Source organism: Melozone crissalis, unplaced genomic scaffold (assembly GCF_028551555.1).
Source record: "Melozone crissalis strain CALT ecotype California unplaced genomic scaffold, PUWL_Pcris_2 ptg000045l_1, whole genome shotgun sequence".
NCBI lineage: Eukaryota > Metazoa > Chordata > Aves > Passeriformes > Passerellidae > Melozone > Melozone crissalis.
In genome coordinates, this window is record NW_026535823.1 from 24,047,588 (window position 1) to 24,074,518 (window position 26,931).

The following is a 26,931-nucleotide window of genomic DNA, read 5'->3' on the forward strand; positions in this document are numbered from 1 at the left end:
CATTATATCATTGGAAGTCTAGGAGATGTAAGAATGGGAACCCAACCATTTCAAACAAGTTTAATTGGGAGGCAGCTTTCTGAATATCTGCCTCTGCCTGCTTTTCTAGGGAATAGCTGGGGGGATGAATCTGAAAGGGATAACTCTTATGTCCAAGTAATTGAAGAGCTGAAATTGACAAATGCTCTTCTTTGTGGTTTCTGTCAAGAGGTTTTGGTAAAAAACTTTTGGGAAAATATTTTCAAGGAATGTTGCATCTGCTAAATTAACATTTTCTGTATGGGGGCACACACTCAGGTGGCTACAGTCAAGTCTGAACTGCACACAAAAAGGAACACAGGTTTTGTTTGTAAATTTTTCTTATTATCTATAAAATTCTAAAATCAGTGACGTGTGAAGAGAAGAAAAATCCAAGGGTAGGAAAAGACAGTTACTTGTGAGCAGGCATATATGCAACAGAAATTGTTGGTAAGTAGTAGATTAAAGCCAAAGTTGAATTTTTTTTTGCTGAACATCTACTTGTTATTTGTATAACACGTTTTACTCAAGTGAGGAATTTTGGTGTGTGCTACTTATAGTGCTGCAAATAACTGGGTAAATTTATGTTTTATTGTAAGACTGCTTAGAAGCAATGACCCCTTAAGTTAATTCTTTTTTTAAATTCTGGATAAAGCCCTGAAAATTTTTTGGGAGTTCCTAGACAGTTTGGCACCACTGGGTTATGAAAGGAAACTTAAATCTTTAAGGTTCAAAAAGTCACACTTCTGTGTTACAACTAATTTTGATTTCACAATGAAGTAATTGTGGTCTTGACATTTTCAGACTTGTTACTATATTGAAATTCTTTTGATTTGGTTTAATTGTGTTGTGTCTTAATGTCTTAATTTGGTGCCTGTTCAGTGTTTGCCTTAAATTTATGCTCTCACCAATGTTTCTAAATTCAGTGGTAACAGAAAGGGAGAATGCTCACATGAACTTGGCTGTAAGTATTTATCTGAGGGAGATTAGAAAAAGTAATATGTTAAAACACAGGCCTGTTCTCTAGAGGCAAATAAATGCCTTGAAGCTTCATAGCTTAGGTTAATGAAAATAACTGTGCTTTAAAACAAAGCACTAATTCTCAGATATTTAATTTGGAGTACTAGGCTGTTGCTTAACAGCTGTGTACAGCTCAGCAAGCTGCAGATGTTTGCATGTTACAATTTTGCATCTTACTCATATTATATCCTGTGTTTTCAATTTGTCATAGCAGTGTTTGTGCTGTCTATCAAATGTTCTGATCTCAGACACAATGCCAATGAGTTATTTTAAAATAATTTTAAATTCTCTGTTTCCTAAGTAAGGCAGAGAAATTAATCTCTAAATCCAGTTTTTGTTCCTCTGTGATGGTGTTTAGGTGTTGAAGAATATGGTCACTTTCCTATCTCTGTATATTCTATGATGGGCTGTGTGTTTCATTACAGTTGCACTTAATTAAGCCTAGACATTACCAATTTTTATGTGAAGTGGGTTTCAAAAGCAGTGACTAAAGAACATCACAAGATGAACACCTAATTAAATGCAGTGAGTCCTGAGATTTTGGAGCCACTTACATGTTTGCAGCTGTTTTAATATGCTTGTGGTATTGAAATACGTTTCACAAATTAGAATAGCAAAAGGTCTCTTGCCAGTATAATTAATCTCCTTTGAAGAACAGCTCTATTAAGAGATGAGTAAGTTCAGTAATGCAGAGTGTCATTTTAATATGCTAGCCTTGACTGCTAGAGCATTTAATTCTTCTATTATTTGTTATAATGCAGTAGTTGGATAGCTAGAGAGAAGTGGAATGTGATTTAGGAAAGCCAGGAAAGCTGTGTGCATTGTTTCTGCTTCCTCTTTCTGGGTCTGCAGGTGTCAGTAGATTTTCCTTTGCTAAATTTCTTTGTGGCATTCAGTAATGTGTTTTTTTGATTTCTAACCACTACTAATCCTATAGGTTGTTTACTGCGCTTAAATTGCATTCTTTCGCTCTTTAAAAATATTTGCAAAGTTAAAAGGTAAGTTAACAATAGCAAATCTACAGAAATAAGTTTTCAGCTTCTGAAACAAGCCTGATAACTAGACTACTTATCAACAATGATTCCAGAACTGGGAATACATAAAATTCTAACTTGCTAAATTATATAAACACAGTTTATCGTTGGGCAGGATCTTTCAGCTTGTACATGTGTGATAATCTGGATTAATGTGCCTGCACAGCAGTTGCCACTAGGTCCTTGACTTGAGAAAGAAGCCAGGGCAGAGTGAATGCTGAATGCTGTCATTGTGGAGTGGAAGGTGTTGATCTGATCTGTGTGCCTTCTAAATATATGTGAGGATTTTAGAGGATGACCTTCAGCTCATCATCTACCTTAAGACGAATGGCTCTGATCCTATGAGATTGAATTCTGCTGGGGAGTATCCTATTTAAGACTTTAAATCCCTAAGATAGCTGAGGAAGTAATCAGAGGAAAACACACAAAGCATCATTGTGGGCAGCTCAGTGGGATTTCCTGCTGTCAAGACCCAAACACACTAAAAAAATTGGGTGGAGGGAATATGTATGGAGTGCACATTTAAGGAACAGAAGGGTAATTTTATGGAAGATTTCTTTTGACTTAGTTTTGGGGGTTTATCTGAGATCTTACTCTGTCATAAAAAGAGTTAGACCTTGGACTGTGTTTTTTTTAAGGGATGTAATAGAATCCTAGAATATGCTGAGCTGGAAGGGACCCACAAGGATCATTGAGTCCAACTCCTGGCCTTGTGCAGGACACCCCAAGAGTCACTCCATGTGCCTGGGAGTGTTGTCCAAACACTTCTGGAATTCAGACAGCCTTGGTGCTGCATCTCTTTCCCTGTGGAGCCTGTTCCAGTGCTCATCCATCTCTGGGTGAAAAACTCCTTCCTGATATCTGACCTAAACCTCTCCTGACTCAGCTTCATCCTGTTTCATTGAGTCCTGTCACTGGTGATGCAAAAGATCAGTTATGTGGGTGCATTCTCTTATGAAATAAGGCATAGAGAACATCAGGGTTTCTAATTTTTGAAGGGAAAACGACCTTGTGAAGAGATGGTTGTGATTGTTGTAGAGGTAGATTGGGAGTGTCTTTCTTGCAACTGTTAATTTTGACAAAACACAATGTAAATGAAACTGATTGCCAGGAGCAATGCCATAAGGTGCTAATATTGCATAGCTGAGCATTTATTGGTGGGCTAGGGGTGACTTTCCCCTCATTTTTATTAAGGGCAGGATGCTTAACTAGAGCACTACACTAATGCTGAATATGTTTCTTTATTTGTGAAGACTGATTCTGTGTGTGTGTCCCATGTCCTGGCCCCTCACAGAGAGCATCTCAAGCATCCTCTCCAGGGTTTCGTGAAAGAAGCATCTGATAATGTGTAACCCATTAATTAGGACTACATCTCTTATGCATTGCTCACCATCTAATGCCTGGAAAAGTTTGAGATGTTCCAGGAATAAGAAGCCATGCATGTTCCTTCTGCCAAGTGTGGCGATAGGAAAACGTTTGAAGAAGCCTGTCAGTGGAAACTTAGATATGTTTGTGAAAGAGACTTTGAAATTCTTTTTTTAAATACTTATAAACTCGAATTTTCTGAGGTGCTTCCAGTACTGAACTGAAACCTGTGGTACTTCTTGAACTGAAAAACTGGACATAATTTTAAAAAATGAGGTTGATGGTTTCAGCTGGGTGGTTGCAGTTCTATTTAGTGTAAACTTTTTTCCTAATATTCTGGGATATATTATGAGATGTGGTCAGAGCTGTTTCTTCATCTTCAGAGATGAAGGCTGCTGACTAAGCAGTTGGTGCTCTGTTAATCCTCTGATGCCAGACTTGTAAGATTTCCTTGTAGGGTCAGTCTCATCTTCATAGGATAATTTCAAATGCCTTAGGATTTTATATTTACTTTCAAACAGAGTGAAAGTTGAAACAAAGTGAAATAATTGCATGTTCATTGTGATTGTACACAGTGCCAGAGAGTTAATCTTTCCCTCATCTTGTTCTAGAAGAAATGGTTAAAGACCCAAGCCTCTTAGATTTTGAATAATGATCTGGAGGGTAGAAAAGCACAAATGCAAAGATTTGAAACAACTCTCAACTGAAGTATCTCTGTGGAACAATACTCAGTGTGATTTATTGTGAACATTCAGTTCCCCAAAGCTGTGTGGATTAGGCAATGCTGAGTGGAATGGGGAGAATGGGTCATTCTTGTGATGTTGGGGCCTTGACTTGGCATGTGCTGGGAGCTGGGAACAGACATCACACTGGGGCGTGGTACCTTTGGTCTCCAAGTTGGGGTATGCTTTTTAGATGTAGGAGATGATATTGAGTTATTATCTAAATTTTTGCTCCTTCTTTTTTTAAAATTTATTTCGTATTAGATATATATTAGGAATAGAATCAATTGTACCCAATATATAAAGTTCCCTTAATGGCATGTTTTCCCTGTGCAGGATGCTGTATATTAAAAATAAAATTAAAATGTATTGTTCCTGGCTAATTGGCTACAGGCTTGAGTTAGTGAGTGAGATTATTACAAGGTGGATGATTCCCCTTGAATTCCTGTGGAAGTGGAATGCAAGGGCTGTGCTTTCCTAAGCCTGTGCAGGGCTCTGTGGAGCTGGGTTGCCATCTGCTGGTGTGCCATGGCTGGGGACAGGAACCGCGAGCTCCACGATCCAAGTGAGTTTCTGTCAAACGGTGTTAGAACCCCAGTAACCATCAGTGATTTTACAGCAGGGCTCTGTTCTTGCTGGGACCCTGTCCCACAGCAACCCCTTGTTAATAACTGGCCTTTTTCTTCAGCTGGAGCATGAATTCGCTTTGTAATGCCGTGCTGTGGTTTGCAGCATCCTTTTTCTGGTAACAGAGAGATGATGGTTAGGACATTTACGAATTAAAAAAGATAAAATATTATTTGTAGCCGATTCTATGAATAAAATCGTGAATTTTGGGTGGCAGCTGTGTGAGTTGCGCTGCGGCCTCTGGCCTGGCGGTGGCGCTGCAGCCCCGGGCGTTTCGCGTGCCGCGGTTCCCGCCGGGAATGTCGGCCTGGCTGTGGGACGGGCCGGGGACGGGGATGGTTCCCGCAGCTGAAGGAGACCTCAGTGCTGTGTTGTTTGTCAGTTCAGTTGATAATTCAAGAGGCCTGGTGAAGTGCAGTGAAGCCAGAAGTTCCAGCTTCAAACCCCCTCCTAGTTATAAAGGGAAATTCCATCTCCACAGCTCCTGCTTGGCCCCCAGTGCTTTAATGCATTTATTATTTATTTATTTGTTATATCCTGTTTATTATTTAGGATCACTGCGTTCTGCAGGCACCTGGGCAGTGGCTGTTAAGCTCAGGGATGAGGTCTTGGAAGGAATGGGGTGGGCAGACACCAGACACAGCATCTGCTCTCCCACCACACTCTGCATCCACCTCTCTGCTCCTTGTGTGTGCCGGCAGTGATGTGAGTGCATGGAGCTTAGAGTTCCACCTCCTCACAAAAGAATTAGATAGAGTCTTTTTTAATTGTAAAATACAGCACTAGTTCAGGGACAAATCATTAATGCCAATTGTGCATAGTGCCACCTCCTGTGGATACTTACTACAAAACCAGGCGTTTAATCTGATGGGAAAACTTCATTTACGTTTGTGTCTTCTAAAACACACAGCTGCTCTTTACCCAAAATGTTTTGTCAGGGATAATGTTACTTTTAGTTTGCATTTTAGGTGGCTACATGTTGACTATTTAAATGTTGCTCAATACAGATAGAAATAGTTTTGTTTAAGAATAATCCTGAAAGTCGTGGGTGATGAAGGTAATAAATTATTTCATTTTTAAATTTCTTATTAGGGAGTCAAGAACATTCAATACTTGACTGTACAAGTAGTATTTGATATTTTTATGTTGATAGAAAAGGAAAAGACAGCAGGAACTATGGCTGCATGAATGAAGGGATTTTATTACTTTATGAAGGCATGGAAATTGCATTTTAAATTGGCAGTTGTAATAACCTGAGTTAGGAAGTAAGTGGATTTCCAAATTAAGAACCACGTGTGAAGTCTAAGTTTATGCATACTAATTAGATATTTGCATGGACATATGCTGCAGGGTCTGTTGGGGAATCTTTGGGAACATTATCAATTTTGGAACTTGGACAAGTCCTGAGAAAAAAGTATGGAGCAAGTTCTAGACATTTGGCAGTGTTTAGAGTGCTTGCAGAGACTCACCTTTGTCACAGCTTTTAAGATGTCTCTGGCAGGAAACCAAAAATGAATGTGCTGTGACTGTGTTTTCATGATAGATTCAGGACACTTCCTTCACACTGGCATCCAAAACTGGTAGTCCTGATTGGTTTTTCACTAGAAAACTTAATTCTGAATAATTAATGTAAAGAACAGAAAATTTTTGTGATAAATTCTGTACTAAAGTTATATTTACTATATAGTGCATATTACTAAAGCACAGTCAGCATCTTGCTCTGAAGAAACTTCAGCATATTACTTAAAACACAGTCAGCATATTTTTGCTCACTTCAGTTAAGTGAATTCCATTTTGGAGTGGACTCATTGGCTTAAAGGAGGTTTTCATTTTTGAAAGAAAATGTGAACACCCTCCTGTGTAACCTGAGGCTTGTCATTGTAGGAAATATGAATTCATAAAACTTGCCTTGTGATAATTGTTAGGCACTAGACTGTCAGTTTGAATGATTGCAGTTCTCATTATCTTCAGATGCTGCATGTTATTTTTTTTGTCTGTGAATATGTTGAATTGATTTTTGGCACATGCAGTCACTTCTCTTCCTGACAGCAGCACTATTGTAGGTGTAAAGTGAGAAACTGCTGTAGTGTGCATGGAAAATTAGCTGTTTTGCTTGGGGAGCTATGGGGAACTTAAAATACAGTTATTCAGACTGTCTTGAACACACTCTGTTGAAGGGTGAGGCTTTGTTCCTTGAGTGTTGTTCTGTGGTTCTCAACGACCTCTCTATAAACACATACTGATGTACACAATAAAAGTTCTGGGTTTTAATTTAAAGTAGTTGAAAATCTGCTGTTTTATTTCTGGCAGATATTTCCATAGAAAGGCACTGTGAGATGTCTGTGTTTAGTGTTTTAATATGGCTGCCTTCTGTGACTGGTAATATTTCTTGAAATAGTTTCCTAGGACGTGATAATAGGAGGATGGGTCTTAAAACATGAAATAGTTTGTTTGCTTAAGTTTCAAGCTGCTTTCTTTCAGAAATGCAAACTGTTTTGAGCCTTAGGACATTTATAAGAATCCCCTGTAGCATTTTGACTGAGCAAAAGCTTTGGACATGCTCTGCAATTAGTAGCATAATCCTCCATGTTTGGCTGCCACTTTTTGTTTGGTCTGTTTCCCTGCACTGTGTCACTTTGGTTTATCCAAGCCTTGCAATGTGTCTTTCCAACAATCCTTTTCCAGCCCCAGAGACACAGTGATTGTTTATTTTACCACTTTCAGGACAGTGGGAATACAGAGGTTTGTGTGCATCGCCTCTGAAGAGCTGCAGCTCAGAATCTTTCCTAGGAGTTAATCTAAAATCCTTATTGCCTCGAGATTACCAGGGTGGGAGAGGTGAAATCACTTGGCAGAGATAAGGGTAGCCTTGTAAGTGAAACACAAGCCTGGGACTTATGCAACATGCTGATATCTGAACTTTGATAAGCTCAGGTACAGAGAGGTTCAGTCCCTTGGTCACCTCAAGAGCTGAAAGTGAAGCACGTCTCACAGACTTTCTGTAAATCTCAGTTTATTAATGTTTAGCAGATGTTTGCCGCTCAAATGGATGGCGCTGTGGAATAATTTATTGCTGCAGTCACTGTATATAGTGTGCCAGGATAATTTTCTTATTTCTGACTGTGTTCATATTTAGATTTTCAAGTCAGTTGTTTAAGAGCTCAGGCATGCCATGATTTCTTACCTGTCCTTGCTGGGTTATTATTGCAAACCCGAGCATTTCCACATTAATTGTGAGTTTCAGACTCTTCCCTAGTGGGAACTGCAGAGTCCTTGTGCTGTGAGAACATGAAGTATGAAGTCAGAATAACCAATACATTACCAAGCTTGATTTAGAGTCAATATCTCTAATTCTTCCCTTATTGTGGCGTTTTGGATTGATCAGAATTCTTTTCACTGAAAGCAGTTGTGGCCAACTAAGTACAAATAATGTAAAATTTGCTGAGAGGGTGCCTTACTGACTGAGGGGCTTCTGCTTTTGTTGTTTATTGCAGTGACCAAGTTTCCATTAAATAAACAAGATTCTGTGTTCATCATGAATATAAAACACTGTCATGTTGAGACTATAGTGTGAGTATGCAAAAATGTGTCAGTGTGAACTCTCAGCTATTTGGCAAAGGGCAATGTTTATAGAAGAGGATTGAAAGATGTGCAGGGTTTCAGATCTGTCATAAAAGGATGTGAAATGTAATTAACCTAAAATAACCTTTAAAATATTTTTAAGCCTGATAAATTAAATGAGCTGTTGAGATAACTTAATGAGAGATTTTAATTTTATACCTTAAATAATATCCTATTAAAATCCTCAAGATTTTGCTTTGTGATGGAATCCACTGGGATTTATATTTTCACAATGACCTCATGATTCAGTAACATTGTTAATATATTTGGTGCATATTTGAGGGGGAAGGTCTAGGTTAATGGCAGCATTTATTCTTTAAGTGCTTGAAGCCACAAAGCTCTAATTGAAGATTGGAATGTTCAAACCTCATTATTTTAATGTGGTCATACAGTATAGTGACACTTAAAGTAGTTATATGATGAACTCCTATGGCAGGGTTCATAATTTGTCCATGAAAACAAATTATTATGTGAAACTTCGAATTAAAATTCTCTGCCTTGGAGTTTAAATAAAACATGAAACTTCAGGTCTAACATGGTTTCTGTATTTGTCTTTGCTCAAATTAGCAACAAGCATTTGCATACCTTTAACACAGAGAATTCTGCTGTGAATTGTTTACACAAAGTCACGGTGCATGCACTGAATCTCTCACACAAAGCTGCCTCAGTAGGTGCAGTGTGATGTTTTTGTTTCAGGTGGTTCAGCCTGCAGAGGTACTTTTGGCAAATCTGCGTCTCAAATTTTCTAAATATTGAAGTAATTGGAGTAATTTAATGGATGAGCTGTTGTCAAGGAAAATACATGCAGTGCTTATCACAGTCAGGAATCCAGGGCTTGGAGACAAAGGTCGGAATGTTCATTCCTGCTTGCATTTCATCAGTGCTGCCAGCCTTGGTCAGGGCACTTTGCACACTGGGCTGCCTCCACTCTGAGCTAGACCTCAAAAGGAAGGTCTCCTTTTGAGACCTTCCCACCTCTTCAGTGTTCCCAAGCTCTGCTTTCTCCCCTGTGTTCTCCCAGAAGTGTTTATTTTTCTCCATGGCTTTCCCTACCCCCAGAAAAAGCCTCCCCACAGCAAAATTCAGTTCTTATTTCTTGATGATAGTCAGAAAATTCTGGCTAATTGTGAATTTGGGCTGCTTTATGCACACATATACTTCTACTGTGACCTCTTTAGTCCCTCTCCACTGTCAGTTCTTTGGGCTATGGGCTCCTGGTCTGGGAACTGTGAGCACTGTAGAGTTGTATCTTGTATTGCAGCTTTACAGCTCCTCAAAATTTGCACTCCCCTTTTCTACTGTACAGTTTCCAGTTCTGGTACTACCTTTATTTCTTTAGTATCTCCTTGTTAAATGAACAGTGTTCTGAGTCATGAGCTTTTGATCCTCAAGCTCTTTGAGTCTGCTCAAATGACAGTAATGCAACAAAAATGTCAAATTTGTGGGTATTATTAAATCTATCAATAAATATTTGTTTGGTTTTAGGTAAGGTTCTGATGTTTTGCCTTAAATTTCATCTATCAAATATTTTCTTTAAAAGAAAGTAAAATGTAGCATGTTACGAATTTCAAATGCATACATTTCTTATCAAAGTTAATTCTTGAATTTTATTAGAATGAAATAGGCTACTGAAAGGGAGGTTTGGCAAGATAAATGATTAGGTGTTTGAAAGGAAAGAAGAACAATGTTTAATATGGCAAACATGCAGAACTTTCTGAATGGAGAGGAAAAGAGCTATGTCAGCATTGCCAGATCGTATTGATCAGGTATCAGCATCAATCCTGATTAAACAGGCAGCTGTTAAAGTGGTATTTTTGACAGTGACATCTTTTATTTTCTGTATGATTACTGGCCTGCTGACATGTTTACTTTCTCAATATAATTTACATATTGGGTTTAAAATGTTGCTGACTGAGAAATAGTTGAATTATACAAGGCAGAGTAAAAAGAAAATCAGATCTTCTCATAGCTGATATGAACATGTATGAATATGAGGTAATGCCTACAAAGAAACCAGTTGATTTATGTATCAACTTAATTCTAGAAGAGCACTCTAATATAAACTGAATGGCATACTTATCTTCTTTTTTTTTATGATAAAGGTGATTTAGAAATCAGTTTATACACACACACACACACATATATATATATGAGATTTAAAAAGAAAATGGGAGCACGTGTTTGTATAAATGAGAGTTGTTGAAACCCTTGGGAGACCCTGTTCCATGTGGTTTATTGTCAGACAAATTTGTGATATCAACTTCCCAGGCAAAGTGTGAAGAATGGATTAAAAACCATTTAAGGGTGCTTGGCTATTAAACTTGGGTCTGCAATGAAGTGATAGATGTCCCTTACAGTTCTAATTGCTGAATTTCTCTATTTTTCCATAAGCAAAAGGTGAACTGCTCTTCCCCCTGGCTTACTATAAATTGCAATAATTCCAAGGGAAATGTATGATGGTGCTTAGCTTCTTCAGTGGAGTACATTAATGATGTATGCCTTTCCATCTGCTTTGGATTTCTTTTTGTCCCATTATCAACAAGGATTTTATCATCAAGCTTTGCCTCTATTGAGTGCAATCTCCATCTGAGAATAGTCATGGACAGCTGTTTGTAATGGTCAGATCCATTTTTCTTTGCACATCAGGAAACATCCCCAATAGTTTGGGTGTTCAGAGGTAGGTAACCACTATTTCACATTCTGGAGCAAGCCATGAAAGGTTGTTTGAACTCCATTTTGTGTTAGGTAAAAAGGATAAAGTTGATTTAACTCCATTTCACCTAAGCTATATTATTGAGCTTATGCTTTGTGTTATAAGCTTCTGTTCTGTGTTGAATCCCCCAGTTCAGAGTAGTGGGAAGCCTATAATAATGTTCACTGCCCATAAGTGTAATTACTACAATACTGTACGTTTTACAGATAATTAATCCCATAAAATGCTCAACTTCTGTCATGGCTATGCTGAGGACTGCCTGTCTCATTCACATGCAGTTCTGTGTCCATTATCCTGTCCTTAAACTGCATGGGAAAGGTTATGGAGGCTGGAAATGTGGCTGGGTGATGCTGCATGTTTAAAGACCCTGCTCTCTGCTCCCTTTTGAAACAGGCAGAGCACACACCACCAAGCCTTGAAGCTTGGGTCTCATTAAGATGTATTAATTGTGGGGCCTATATTACCCACTGCATGGCAGGGGATGCTGACTGCAGTGTGCTGAGGAGGATTGGGCACCCTGGAACAAAATTTTAGTGGGAGAATTCACTTGCTTCTGTGTAGACTGGGCACATGCCATGATGAGAGCAGACTTTACATGTTCAGTGATGGTTTCATAAGACAGATCATGCTCCAGCAAAGATCCCATGGGAGGAGGAGCTGTTTGTGTCCTTAGCAGTGCTCAGTTCTGGTTTAAAAGGTAATTAAAAAAAAAAATCACCCTAAGAACTGAAATAGAAATAGAGGTATGCAAAAACTAAAAACAGTAAAAACACAGCCTGCTTTGAGTTTCAAAAAGATGAACCAATTTAGAAAGAGATGCATGAAGAACAAGGAACATCAGTGAAGAGACCTGGATCTTTATAGTCTTCACAGAACTGAACTAAGGACCACTCCTTCAAGTTAGCAGAGGAATGCAGAGTTCCCCTATCCTACCTATGAATAAAAATTAGGAATGGTTAAAAGGAAAGCAGAATGTTGAGGAACAGACCAAAGTAGGTTGTTAATTCAGTGATTAAAAGGAGATAATGACACAGCTTTAAAATAATTCAAAGATGAAATGTGTGAACTACTATTTGTACTGTATAGGCAATTGCTTAAAATAGTCTGAGGACTGGAAAATGGCAAATTGAGTACCACTATTTGAAAAAAGGGATCCATGAGAGATTAATGGAGTTAGAATTGCAGATGTTCCCTTCATGCTGTAGGTGCCTAAATCCCAATTCCTGTGGGTGTAATTTACCATTTGGTTGCATTAACACGGTACCTGCACAGAGCAGGTCCTTCAGATCACCCTGACAGTGCTGACCTCACTGTTCATTCTCTGTTAGAATTCATTTGTCATCAGTGGCTTTACTTTTAGGTCACCCATTCATATAATGGAATCATAGAATGGCTTGTGTTGGAAGGGACCTTAAAGACCTTTTGTTCCAACCCCCTCCCATGGGCAGGGACACCTTCCACTGGCCCAGGTTGCTCAAAGCTTCATCCAGCCTGGCCTTGAACGCTTGCAGAGATGTGATATGCACAACTTCTCTGAGCAACCTGTGCCAGTGCCTCCCCACCCTCATAGTGATAATGATTTCTTCCTCATATCTAATGTTATATGCATGGCTGTTTTTTTGACATAGAAAGGTCATATTCCCTAGCAATTCCACTGACAGCTACTTTTAAAAATTCAATTGATTGACAGGTTCTTAACCCAGAAAGTTTTGCTGTTTCCTAGGGATACATTTTCTTTAGAAATGTAGTTTTCAGTCAAGCTGTAAGCTCTGAACAATTCAGAGCCTGATGTTTACATGTTTACTTGATCAGCAGAGACAGTCATTTAAACAGCCCAACCTCTACCTCTCCCATCCAAAAGCACCTAAGAACTCTTCTCAGAAGCCACAGTGATTTATTTACAGCATTTTTTTTCCTATGAAAATCTCAATAACTAATTCTATGATGCTTCCCTACTTGTTCTTTGGAAAAGCTGATACAGGACTGAAATAATTATTTTGCCTTGGACGTTGTCCTAGCTGCTCTGAAACCTCCTTGATAATCTGCTTACTTGTTTGACTGGGCAGGACTGGACTTTGGCTTGTCCTCTGCTTCCTGTTGCAAAAGCAGCTTTGGTGGCAGTTCTGAGAAGGAAAGGGAGCTGCTAGCGTGGGAAATTCAGGAGCACAGGACAGAACAAATCAACTACAATCAACTGATAATGCTGATGTCTGATAACTCAGAGGTATATTTAGAATGCTGCTGCTGTTTTCATGTTTGTCTTTTGTTGTCCATTGCAGCTCACACTTTCATTTAGTTGCTTTCTACTTCAGTGACTTCGAAGGAAACCTAAGGAGACAGGGGTTTCTTCAGCTTCATTAACTATTCTGGAAAGAGCTTCTCCTTGCCTTGAATTCCACCTTGCCTGTGGACATTTGTGCTCTGCTATGAGATAATTCTGTCAATATAGGCTTGTTTACTTTACAACTTCAGCAGTTTTGGGAGGCTCCTTTCAATACTGAAACATCCACCTTTTGCACTAACAGGAGCATGGAACTGTGAATTACAACTGGTGATTGTCAGTGTTTCTTTCTTCTAGTAAGACCTAATGGTTTGGTAGAATTGAATTCTCTGTTTTCTGATGTAGTTTCCTGTGTTAATTGGTTTCTTGCTGGATCCTGTCAGCCTCACTGTGATACCAGCCTTCTGAGAAGCTTATTTTGTGGATGCATTGAGAAAAGGCTCTCCTCCTTTTATAGAAAGAATTTTCTCTAGGGATGCTGCCAAGTCTCAGAAGACCAAGAAATGATATGGTTTTGTATATAAGTGTAATCAAACTGGCATCCATGATCATTTTGTCTCTTTAGAGCAGGAACAGCTCTGTAGATGAATGTATATTTTTGGCATTGGCTTTAACCAAAATTGAAAATAATGGTATAAATGATCCTGACTGCCAGAAACACTGAACAGTAGTAGGGAGTCAAAGTTTCTCCAATTGTTCCTTCTTTCCTGGTAACTTCCAAGCTGCTGGCCAATTTCATCCAGGCTTGAAAAGAATAAGAAATGTCAAAAATAACTGTAATTGCAATACTGTAAGAACTGGAAAGCGAGTGGGAGAGACCCCCTCACATTCTCTCAGTGACAGTCAGTTTGTTGTTTATTGTGGTTTGGCAGCACTGGTTGACACTCAAATATGACAGTGCTGGATTAACTGGGGAGATGCTGTCTCCAGCTGGGTGGAGAGCAGAGGAGGAGAGCCAGAGTTACCTCTGTCAGGGCAATGGGAGGGAGCGGGAGACAAAAAGCCAAACTCAAGTCTGTAAGAAATTGGGCATCTTCAGTCCTCATTGTTGAAGAAGCAGCCTGTTTATACTGCAGTAATGAAAGAATCTGGCAACCTTCTGTTTGCAAGAACATGGATGTTCATGGCCTAACTCTGGGCAAGATTGGGAGGGCAGCTTTTGAAATGCTTCCCTGTAGTCAATTTGCTGTGGGAGGAGTGGTGGGATGCTGCTCCAGCAAACTGAAGATCTTTCCATGTGGTGGCCTTTGCAGTGTCCTGTGGTTGTCCCAGCCTGGGACTGCAGGGTCAGCACAAGGAGTGATGGATGTCTTCCCTGGGCTGTAAACCTGACCTTCCAGAAAGGAGGGAAGGGAACCCTCACGGTTCACTTGTGCATATTGGAGCTGAGCATACTTGTGGCATCATCTGCAGTTTATTTCTTTGCTTTTCACTACTAACAACATTACAAAAATTAGTATTCTACAAGCTCGAAAGACAGACTATTATCTAATTGGCTTTTGGTTAGGAGGATACTGATTTCTAGGTCAATGTAAAACAAATGAGCATTTAAATTGAAGAGGAGCAGCTGTTCCAAAGCCCCTTTCCACAGTGCCTGGTTTTGTTAAGGATAATTATGTCTAATTTTAAATTATGATAGCTTTGAGTATTGAGCTTTGCCTTGTTACATCCACTAGCTCATTCTCCTTCATCAGTAAGAATGTTCTATCATGGAGCTGGGTTTCTGATTGGATTTATTTTTCTGGGCCTTTTGAATTATGAAGAGAAATACAGCTTTAAGGATAGGGTTTTCAACACTTTCATGCCAATGTTACCACACTCACATTTTATTTTTCGAGGTCTCAAAACTGATACAGCGTGTCTGATTCCTGTGGAAAGATACTGCTGGGAAAATACATATTTATGTAAATGTGTAAGATTTTTGTTCGTATTTTTAGCTTGACTATGGAAACGTCAGACTCTAGTGCTGAAAAATCCAAGAAAGCTCTTGTCAGCCTTGGAAGGAAACATATGCTAAAGATGTCCTGTGGATTACATACTGCTTGTTTCAATTAACACATTGATATTCTCTGACAGTTCTAGAGACAAAAAGCCCAGGTGACAATTCAAATGATGCATGAAAATAACATTTCAATTTTTACTGGTGAGCTCAGATTTTTTTTTTAAACAAATAAAAAAAGATTTCAACTGTTTTGGTCAATGTTACATTAGTAACTCAATAGTATGTCTGAACTCTTTAAGGAACATATATTGTAAAGATGCTGCAGCAATGAAGCACATTTGTTTTCTGAAACATTTGCTTCTGGACTTGTATTGTGTCACATGTAAGAGTTTTGTGTTTGAATTTAATTTGGAGTAAAGTGTAAATGTATCAAGAAATGCAAAACGTATATATTTGACTTTATTTGAAATCCAAGCATTTTTTATCTGCTACTTTTATGAAAGGAGACATGTTTTCACATGCCTTTTAAAATAATTATTGTCACACTTTTCTTTTGAGAAATATTCTTTGAGTCTTTTAAGCCAGCAGTTTTACTGTCTTCTGTTTCTTCTCTCATGACTGAACGTAAATGGTTCTATTGAAAAACACCAAAAATGTTCAAGAGATTGCCAAATTACTATTATGTCTCTACTCTTTTTAAAATGAAAAATAGCTTTCAAATGAAAAAAAAAAAACAACCATGAGAACTCATAAAAATGGGAGGTCTGATGCAGATCCTGGAAAAAAAGGGAAAATTGAAAAAAAAAGTTATCATTGTACTGTAAATCCTTGAAATCCTGAATGAATTTATTATTTTTACCTTTCTTCCTGGTTTTGTTCCAGTTTAGTGGATAAATGTCAGAAAAAAAGGATATCTATAAAAAAGCTTTTAACTTGTCCAGCACTTTAGGGAGATGACAAAATTGTGAGAAATCAATAGCAAAGTTTTGTCTGAGACCAGAAATGGAAGAATAAAAACCTGTCAGAATCCATCAGTAAAAAACTGCTGTGAGTTGTCTCCCTGGATATCGATGTGAGCTTAGTCAGGTATAAACAAGGAGAGTAGGAGAGAATAAAGCCCTCTAGTTCCAAATGTTTTGGCTTATCTTCAAGTATTTATTTCAAAGGTGGTGTTTGATGTATATTATGTCGGTCTTAAGCCAGCAAAATGGCACAACCTTTGGAGTTTTGTTTAAGCACTTTAATGTCAGCGGGAAACCAAGGTAAAATTCATGGTATATATAAATGAATTCTATGTGGATTAAGTTGGAAAAATATATTCAGTGCTGTAGACTCTGTTCTGAGCAGAATAATTAAAGAAAAAGCAGTTATTGAGTTTCATGGCATTTTTCCTAATTTTTTTTTTCTTAATGACAGCGTGAATCATTATTTGTAACTATTTTACCAGTGTAATAGAAGAGGTTCCTTGTGTCATGAAAAATCAAGTGTTTGTTTTGAAGAAATGAGTGTTCAAAATGACAAATATCCAACAGATACAAGTGGGAGGAAGATACAGTGAAATACAGCTCAGTTTGGTCTCACACCTCTGCAATTTCTTGTCCTTACAACTCTTTAATTGAAAAGCGCCATCTTTCTATTAAAATTGTCTAGCTTGTACTTCAAAGTTAAATGTGGCTTTATTGAAGTAAGAGTTGGAAGCAGAAGTTTGGGAGGAGTTCACAGAAAAGGGAAGTGTGTATATGCAAACCACTGCTGCTGTGATGAGGAGTGTGGATAGTGAGGGAAATCTTTTGTGTGCAGTAAAATTTGGGGAGTATTTATCAGTAAGTGTGTTTGCATGAGATATGAGGTAATGCATCTGTAATTTGTAGCTTTATAGAGCTAGTTTCTAGGGCAGAATAGCTTCTGGGCTAACTGGATTCAAAATGCCTTTCCTGTGGGATTCTTGAAACTACAGCCTTTGTTTCCATAAGCATTTCAGTAAATGTCAATAGCTTCATTTGGGAAACACACAAGTTGGTATTGAGTCCTTGAGCTTTGGGTTTGTTGCCGTTCTGATTGGAATTATTAATTGCTGAGGTTTAAGTCCTAATGTCTGAAACATGAGGGTTGTCTTATAATAAAGTAAGAGAAACTTGATTTTGGTAGTCATCAAATGTTTAGTAAACAGAAATTATATTTTCTTCAGGTTTAAATTTGCAGCCTATACTGAGAAAGGCTGAGAAAAAACCATGTTTCTTTTAAAAATGGCATTGTGTTTGAAAGGTGGCGTGAGAGAAGCTGCTTTCCATTCTGCTCTAATGGCAGTTCAGCTCCAGAATATGAATTTGCATAGTGAGTCTCACTTTTTCTATAAATATGAAATTTAATTGGAGATTCCTTTCCAAAGATGTTAGCTTGAGCCAAGGTTCTGCCTGGAAGCTGGTGTCTCTTCTGCATGTGCCTGCTCTGTTACAGTATGGAAGCAGTTGTTCTGTAGATGAATGAACTCTTTCCTCCAGCCCTGTCGGCAGCAAATTTACATTTGTATGGAAGATGAGTGGGAGTGCCGCCTTTCATAAGGCACTGCATGTGGGGGATGGGGCAGTCTGGCCCGGGAATCTAAACCTAACAAACCGGGAACAGACAGAAAGTGTGCTGTGAAAGCCTGAGTAGTGTGTAAACCTTGAGGGTTTTCCACATTTTTTTCAGTATTTCTTTTTCTGGGACCAAGCCTCGTAAGCCGTGGCTCAGGATGAGTTCCTGCTGTAGTTCATTGCTAATGCACAGCTTTGCTCCAAAGGTCTTACTTTATCAAACTGAATCTTGTAAATAGGCAAGACATCCAGAAGAAATTCAGACAAGCTGTCAGGCGAGTTTCCTTAAGTTGGCTGCCAAGTTGTTGTTTTTCTTTTTTAAAAAAACAAGTTACCTCATCAACCTTCCTGGTTTTAGTATTCTGTCAGTGTATCTCGAAGAGACACATTTTAAAATCTCCAGATAAACACAGCTTGATCAAAATAAATAAAAAAGCCCCAAGCACTTAAGTTTCAGTTTGACAGCGAAACATTTGGCTCATTTTTTTTTGCACAGATAAATGCTACCAGAGACTTAAAAAAATGTCACTAAAGTTGTCAGCTTTTAAAATTTTGGAAAGTGATCTTTTTTTCCCACCAGACAATATGTTATGTAAGGAAATGTTATAGCTTTAAAGTTTCCCACAGCTTGATGTCTTGTTGCTTTTAGTTTTGATTAAATAGAGTAAAAACTATAATGAATTAGGAATGATGAAATTCATAATTTACATTATGAAAAATGTAAATTTTGAATCTCAGTATTTTAGATCAGGGCATTGGTTCAAAAAACTCCTTGATAATACAATATGTAATTAAAACCATTGCATCTTGCTGCAGAAAATTGAAAAGCTGTTGGTCTTTTTAGCCTGATTTTTGGATGGGAGCACTCTTCTTGTGGCAAAATGTGAATTGGTGATCATCACAAGATCATCCTTTTGTGCAGTGCTGCTGTCCTTCACACCCCATCTCCAGTGATGGGGCCCTGGTTGTGTGAGAGACTTTCTGGTGTTTTTGTAGTTATTATGAAATATCAAAAGTTTCTAAGTGGTCAGTAAAAGTGGACTTGGACCTCTGGAAGGACCTCCAAATTCTCTGGAGTTATGAATTTAAGGAGTGCAGCTATTGTATTTACTTAAGCTATTCTAGACAGCACAGACATTTTTGATCCACAATATGATGATTTGATTGCCAAGATGACCTTTACTGGTTTTGCTTTTTTGGTAATGGAAGGTTTCAATTCTGATGCAACGGTATAAACCACAAAAGATGTCAGGATGCAGTGCCAAGAACCTGAAATGACTAGGAAGTCGTAGCAGAATTATTTGCCTTATTTTAATTTGTAGTTTTTTCACGGATGTGGAGTGATACCTGAAATTCACTGCAAATATCAATTACAATTTCAGATAGGTAGTTTATATTCAGCATGGAAAGTACAATATGCAAACTGAACACAGCTCAGAGATGAGCCACGTGATTCTACACAGATATGTCTTTGTGCATATGTAAATGCACTCTGATATAGTAGATACAGACTCCATTCTTATTTATTCCCCTTTGCAGTTGCTTTGGTGAGCAGAAAATGTGAGTAATAGGGTAATAGCTTATTCAGGAATTCTCAATTATGTTTCAGTAAAATGTATTGTACACAGGAGCAATTGCACAACTTCTAAGTGACTTCCTGTGGTCATTGCTTTTCTGACTGTGAAATTGGTTTGTCCTTGGTCATCTTCCACTGATGCTATTTGAAAACCTGTGGGCTGCAGAAGAGCTGAAAGACTTGTTGTTTTGATGATACTGGAGTTAATAGATGGAAAACTCGTGTCATTTTCACCTTGCAAATGTTCCTGACCTCTCAGATTTTTTTCTTCCACAAGACAGAGAAGTGATAGGTTTTGGTAGCAGGCAGTGGAATGGGGTCTGAATCAGCATGAATGAGAAGAGATTTCTTCTTATCAAAAGACATAAAATGCTGACCAGAATCCAAGTACAGACCCCTCCTAGAGACCTCTGAGAAGTAGGGTTGTTTGCTGTCTACTGTGTAAAAAGTAAAATTCTAGGTCCTCTTAATATTCTTCAATGTCTTGTCATACATGTGGCTTTTCCTGGGATAATTAAAGGAGATTAAGTTCTTGAAGTCTTTTAACACTGATGTTTTTCTACCCTGGAAACATTTTATTTTGGATCATTCACTTTATCAATATTAATTTCAAAATATAGGCCACAGACATGATTTTCCATGGTGATGTCATCAATATTGTATCTAGAGACAATACCACTAATTCATGATGTGTAAGTTCTCTTGGTCTGTTCAGAGCTTCCTTGAACTGTCATAGGTAGACACTATTTTTAGAATTACATTTTAGTTTACAAATGCTGTTACACCTCGTTCCTTTTTGGAGTTTGGATGCCTTTTGGGATGCAGGACACTCCTGTCTTGGGCAAGAACTGCCTTTGGGCTTCTTAAACAAAGCCACAGAATGGTTGCACTGGCTGAGGCCAGTAGCTTATCTCTGATTGCAGGTGTCTAAGGCAGAGTCTCTTCCCAGAACACTCGCAGCTGTTTGTGACTCTGGGTCAACTTCAGTGTGTTTCCCTCTTTTAAGAGTTCTTGGCAGATTCTTCAATGCATTTGTCCAAACACTTCTGCCCATGCTTGTGATTCTTTTCCCCTCCAGCCTTTTACAGCCAGAAATAGCCCAATGTGACTGTTGTGTAAAGCAGTAGCTCCTTTTGTTTCTTTGGAAATTGCTCTTAGCCTGGTTTAATTCACCCCAGTACTGGCAAGTGATAAACTGCCCTTCCCTATTTACCAGGCTAATCCTTGTAGGAACATACTGGAAGTTCATGGCTATTTCCACTTCTTGATGTCTTCAAATCAACATTCAATTAAGAACTTTCTCAGAGCTTTTTCAGAGCACTGCAGCTCTGAATTGGTTGAATATGAATCCAACAGGAATTGGTTGGATTATGTCCAGGAAATCCCAATGCTACACTACCCTTTCTCTTTCCCTATTGCTGAAGAGCAAAGCAAATTTTCTCCAGATTTGTAAATTTGGTGGAGAGAGGAAGAACTGAGGAGCTTACTAAAGTTGTTGGTTAACCTAAAGTCCCTTTTTTAATCTCCCTTCCCAATTTTTTTAGTGAAGTTGGATATTAAGGTAGGTACTCTCATTCTTAAAGGATTCAAGTATTACATGACCTCCTTATTTTGATTTTTTTTTCACCCTGATAAATAGGTTTTTTGTTAGATCCTTTCTTGGTGTTGCCTGCATCTGGAGACTGGGAACTTTCTTCTAGAACTAACTTTTTATATAATTGATAAAATTACATTTTGTGTCCTTCAGTTTCTTTAATGTCCTTCAGTAATATATCCTTTAATGGAACGTCTTATACAATACTTTCTCATCACTAATTGGAGACTTACCTGCAGGCCTTTTAGGATGTTAAAATCACTGTCTAAGGGTGGCATAATATTTTGGTGAAATGATGAGTAAATTAAAATTTCTAAAGGTAGGATTTAGTAGAAAAAAATTCCATGTCAGAGAGTTGCTTTGAAATTCCATTTGTCCTTCGCTTGTTTCAGTTTGATCCTAAGTATTTTCTCCCATCTTCTTTCATTGTTGATTTTCTGTGGTAGATTTTGCTGAATGAAGAAAAAAAGAGTGGATGAGTCTTAACAGTTAAACAGGAGAGTAAGAAAGGTTGTTGCTCCATTTGTGATGTTTTTGGTTGTGGTTTTTGATCTGACATTTAAGCAAGCACTGAAGAAGGGAAGGGGACAGGGAAGCTGGAGGAAAAGCCATGCCTGTTTTTTTTTCCAGCAGCCCCAATTGGCTTCTCTACCCCAGAAACTGGGTAAGTGTGGCAGGCAGCCAATTTGAAAGCATCCTTCCCAAGAAAGCTTGAAATTTGGAAGAGAACAGATGATTCTCATGGTATTTCAAGACTCATGCCAGGCTCAATCAATTACAAGTCACTTGTGAAGACATATTGAGAATTGGCAATGTCTGAATATTACGGTAAATAATCCAGGAAGGATTAGATGTATATGTGCCAATAAGAATGCTTCCAGTTATGTTATGGAAATAAGTTATGGTTATATACTACTGTTATCTGCCTGAAACATTTTCATTTAGTGGTTGATTTAGGAGGAGAATACAATGGGAATGGTGTTGCATGATTGTTAAGATGCCTTGATTCCTCTCACAGAATGTGTTGTTTAATGCTGGTGCCTTTAGAAGAGGTAAGATCAGTGATCTGGTTAGTTCATGGTCTAATAGAAATATTTCTAAAATCTATTGTAGACTAAAATAAACTGCAAAGTGCATGTAATGTATGTGAGCATGCATGCCAAAATGTTTTGTTTCTATGCGATTTTCTTAGGTAAAAATAGAATTTGTATGGCACTAGTGTCTGGTAACTGAAGTTAGTGTTTTGTATTTTTTCCTGAGGAAGCTTACTTCATGGCAAAATGCAAGAAATTATATTGAAATCCATCATGAACATTATCCCAGTGAAGTCCTATGATCATTTTACATTCCTGTGTGCTTTTAAACAGCTTATTCTGTATTTTTATGTCGCTGTTCCCCCCGGTGGCACATCCTCAAGTTCTCCCGCAGAGTTTTGTGACTGGCTCGCAGTTCCCCAGCCCCATTTGCAAAAGCAGATGCTGTTCCTTTAAAATGAAGTGGCTCATGGAGTTGTTTTCACTAGCGCAGGTTTTTATATGGTACAGTAGGCTCCATGCAAATGAGCTCTGCCCTCTCCGGAGCGCACAAAGGCGCTGCAGCCCTCGTTCGGCATTCGCTCGTGTAAATCGGCAGATGGATGGAGGCAGGCACGGCAGCCGCAGGATTTATTAGCTGCTCTCAATAAAAGACCACACTCGCTCCGCCGAGGATCAGGAAAAAGCCTGGTGAATGGGATTGAGTTGTATCTGCTTTCAGCTGACTTTACAATGATGTGTTCAGCTCATGTGACTGGGTCACTCAGCACGAAGATGAGCTGAAGATTTCCGTGTAAATCTCCGCTGCTGTAAGCGCGGCCAGCCCCGTGTGCTCGGCCGGAGGCTCCTTTTGGCTCGCAGCTGTCAGAGCTGCGGGGACAGCGGCGCTGCCCGGGCTGGGCACACTTGAGGATGTCTGCCTGAAATCCCCTCAAAAACACAGCTCTCGATGAAGTTTGATGTGTGTATCTCATGAAATCCTTCAGAAGTTAGGTTCTTTTTAAATACAGTGTTTATATTCAGAAGTTATAAATAGACTCTCTTCCTAAGCTTCTATCAGGAGATGAAATCTGTTGCTTTAGCTTTCTGCTAAAACATTGAAGGTCATTGCGGCAATAGGTTGTTCATTATATTTGCAATACTTTCTTTTTTCCTTTTTAATCTAGAAAGAGCATGTGTAGGACAAAGGCTTCTTGACATGCTCAGAAATTTAAATGATACTGGGATAAACATACCTAGATTTTTGGTTTTACTGAAATGGTGTTCGGTATAGCTAGAATCATTGTTGTTTCATTTTTCCACACATGCTGTGTGCTTGTGTTTTAAAATGGCATTAGCATTATGGACCTAAAGGGGCAAAGCCCTTTTTGACCTTGCTGGAGTTGTGTGTGTGAAGGTAGCTGGAAAGCAGAAACTGCAGGACAGACTGAAAAAGCCTCAGCTCAACTGTGCTTTTTCATTTTTTTTACCCCCCTGCCTTTTTGCTATGGATGACGATGAGGGAAGGGCTACTTCAGACAGCTCTGTCAGTGATGAATAGATGAATGAATTCTTAAATGTTCAGGACTTGCAACATGTGTTGCAGACCCTGCAGCACATGAGAGTCGCAGGATCTCAGCAATGAGCTGAAGAATGTGCCGTGCCTGCTGCATGGAGGAGCCCAGCATAGCTCAGAGATAGCAGAAACAAAAGAATGTGTGACAGTATCTGAAGAATCTCACAGTTGCTTTGTCTTGCAAAGGAGTAAAGGAATTTTTCAGAATTGGGAAAAATAAAATTTCCATGGTTTTCATAGCGAGATTTTTCTGTATTTTTTTGGTGCCAGTGTATCGTCCTGTGTGCCCACAGTATTGCTTTTTTAGTTAGCGTGACTGTGTGTTTTTTAAAGGAAATGTGACCTGGATTTTGTGAGCTTATTATGCACAGTAAATGAAGGCAGCTGTTTTAGCTTACTGATCCCTTATAACAGCTCGAGTAAATTGAAATAAAGCAAAAATGCATGTGTATGGGATCTGAATTAAATTCCACTCTTTGGCCCTACGTGGAGTTGTGGATTATTATTATTATTATATATTTATAGACAGTTGTGTGTATGAGGGGAGTGAGACATCCAACCTTGAAAAGATTTAGGAAAGTCAAAGAGATTTTTTCAAATGTGACCTGCTAAATCTGCCACAAAGAGGCAGACAAAATTACATAGAGATAGTCAGAGGCTGGGCTGCAGCTCTTCCTGACAGGCAAGTGAAAGACCATGTCCTATTTTTAGCAAGTGGACGGAGGGCGAGTGGGAGGGGGAGAAAAGTTTGAAAATAATGGACTTCTGTAACAGTTAGAGAGCAAAGCTAGTGAGAAGGAAGTGAGCTTTAGTGATCAGCAGTGGAAATATGGATGATTCAAGTATTCTTCGAAGAAGAGGGCTGCAGGTAAGTGTAACTTCAGTCTTATTTATTCTTCTGCTTGTAATGTGACAGTCTCATAAAAATGCTGACAGTTGTTTGGTGTGAATCAGGTTGACTGAGAACATAACAATGATACTAGAATTTGAGTTTTTCTGTTTTTACCTAGTGTATATTTTATAAATTAAAAGCAGGATTTTGTATACAGTAATAAAATAATATTTTAATGTCTTGGATTATACCCAATAGTTTTGTTACCATTCCTATGGTAAGAAGTGAAGTATAAACTATGAGGCTTGCCTTATTTTTGGGACTTCACTTTTACAGGTACATAAAAAAATCTGTTACATGACTTGTCAGATTTGCCTTAGAGTAGCCATTTTACTTGAGCATTAATTAAAAATTAAATGTCAAAGCAGATTGAATATTCTCATTTATTTTTGACATATGCTTCTTTACTGCTTCAAATGCACAGTAATCCAAAACCAGAATGCCGTTCAACAATGCAAATAGGATTTATATTTTACTTTCAACAACTATCATTGTTGCAATAAATACTTAAATTTGTTTTGACCCCAAACATCCTAGTGAAGTTTTATTTTGTGTTGGTGCTGTGGAAGCTGGACTGAGTTGCACTGGTCTGACAAGCAGTAGTCTGTGCCAGTGTCAGTGGTGTGTGATAACTGAACTGATGCTTATGGAACAAAACTGCTGGAAGTGAGTGAGCTCCAAAATCTTGTGCAAGATGGACAGGGAATACATTTGTGCTTGAGAGCAACATATTCTTCCCCTCCACCCCTTTTTTCATTGTAATAGGATGGTATATAGCCTATTACATACTTGCTAGCATAAGTAATTGTTTATAGACCATGAACGTTGCCTATTAAATTAACCATGTCTGTCCCATTGTTTAACTTCCTTTGAGGAAAATAAATTTAATAGTTTAACATATTGCTATTCATGCCTTGCTGATGCTTTAAGGCAATTACAAAGTAATTGCTGCCTTATGTGAATATGTTCTACATCTCACCTTTCCATTTATTTATTTATTTATTGCTTATTAGTATTACTGAAATAGCTTGACACAGTGTGCTGCATGTACCTTGGTGACAGTGTATTAGGATAGTGCATTTCCTCATCATAAAATTAGCTGTATTTACTTTCTGTATAACTGAGTATACAGGAATAAGTAAGATTATTTGGGGGTGAATTTTTGGATAAATTGATATTTATTTTCAATGTATCTAATTAATCACAGTTTCATAAGCAAGAAGATTGTTTCTGTCCACAGGTAATCAAATTTTTTTTCAAGCCATTTAATGCTTTTCTGAACCTAGCATTTCTCGTGGATGTTTTATCTGTTTGACATGCCAGGGAGTGGTTCTCATGGTAATTCTTTAGGGGAGTATTGGAAAAGGAAGGGAGGGTGGAGGAGCCCAAATGTCCACCAGTGTCAGCAGAAGACACTGCTGGGGATGAGAATGCATTTCCCTGATTTGACTGTGTAGCATGGTGAAATTCCCTCATTTTGGTGGCCTTCAGTATTTACTGTCTAGATGTGGTGTTGTGTCTGTCCACAGTTGGGTAGGTATGTGTAAATGCATATATATATATATATATATATATATATATATATATAGGTGTAATCAATATCTACATCAGGAAATAAGGCAGATGTCCAAAAGGAAGTTAATGCTGGATGATTTTTCCCCCCCTCTGTATTTTGGAGTAGAATTAATTTTTGGAAGAAATTGTGGCTTGGAAAAGTGACCATTTTATAGTCAATTTCAACTTCAAAAATCAGGAAAAATTAAAGAGCTGTTGGGACACTGCCAAGGCAATATGTTTAATTACTTCCCTTGGAATGCTGTGTGATACTAGTTTGAAAGGCCACTGATAAAAAAAATCAGTTTCTTAGTTCAAGCTGGATGTTGATGGCTTTTAAAATGAACATCACAGCCCAAATTAGGTTTTCTAATCCAACCTCTCCTCTCAAAGCAATGCTCATTCCAAAGTTAGATCAGGCTGCTGAAGGACTTGCCCAGGCTGGTTTTGGAGATTTTGTAGCCTTTTTTTGGCACCTGTTCTGGTACTCAATCAAGTGCACTGTGAAAATCTTGTTTCCTTTATGTTTCCCTACATGGCACTTTCCGAATGCACACATATGTTTGCCCTGTGCTCCCTTTTACCTCCATCACCTGAAATGCTTGTGATGCCAACACTGTGATAAATTTGTCTTCTTGGGGAGCTCTCTCAGCCCTGATCCCTGCAGGAACTAGATGTGGACTAGAGGGAACAGATAACCTAAAGGAGCAGGAATGTTATAAATATATATATACATGCAAAATCAATATAGTGGCATGTGGCCCTTCTATATCACTTTCTTCATTTGTTCAGTTCTGCTTTTGTTGC

At 38.4% G+C, this 26,931-nt stretch overlaps 1 protein-coding gene across 4 annotated transcripts in view; it reads left to right on the forward strand.

The window, feature by feature from the left end:
* Positions 1-26,931, forward strand: part of MAST2 (microtubule associated serine/threonine kinase 2) — a 186,454-nt gene that overhangs the window by 24,055 nt on the left and 135,468 nt on the right. The window contains exon 1 of one of the 4 annotated variants that reach the window (XM_054285564.1): positions 24,047-24,546. The exons of the other annotated variants lie outside the window; for them this stretch is intronic. Coding sequence (XP_054141539.1) covers positions 24,508-24,546 — 39 coding nt within the window. The 5' untranslated portion in view covers positions 24,047-24,507. Of the gene's footprint in view, positions 1-24,046; positions 24,547-26,931 lie in introns of those variants that run through there. 4 annotated transcript variants of the gene reach the window in all.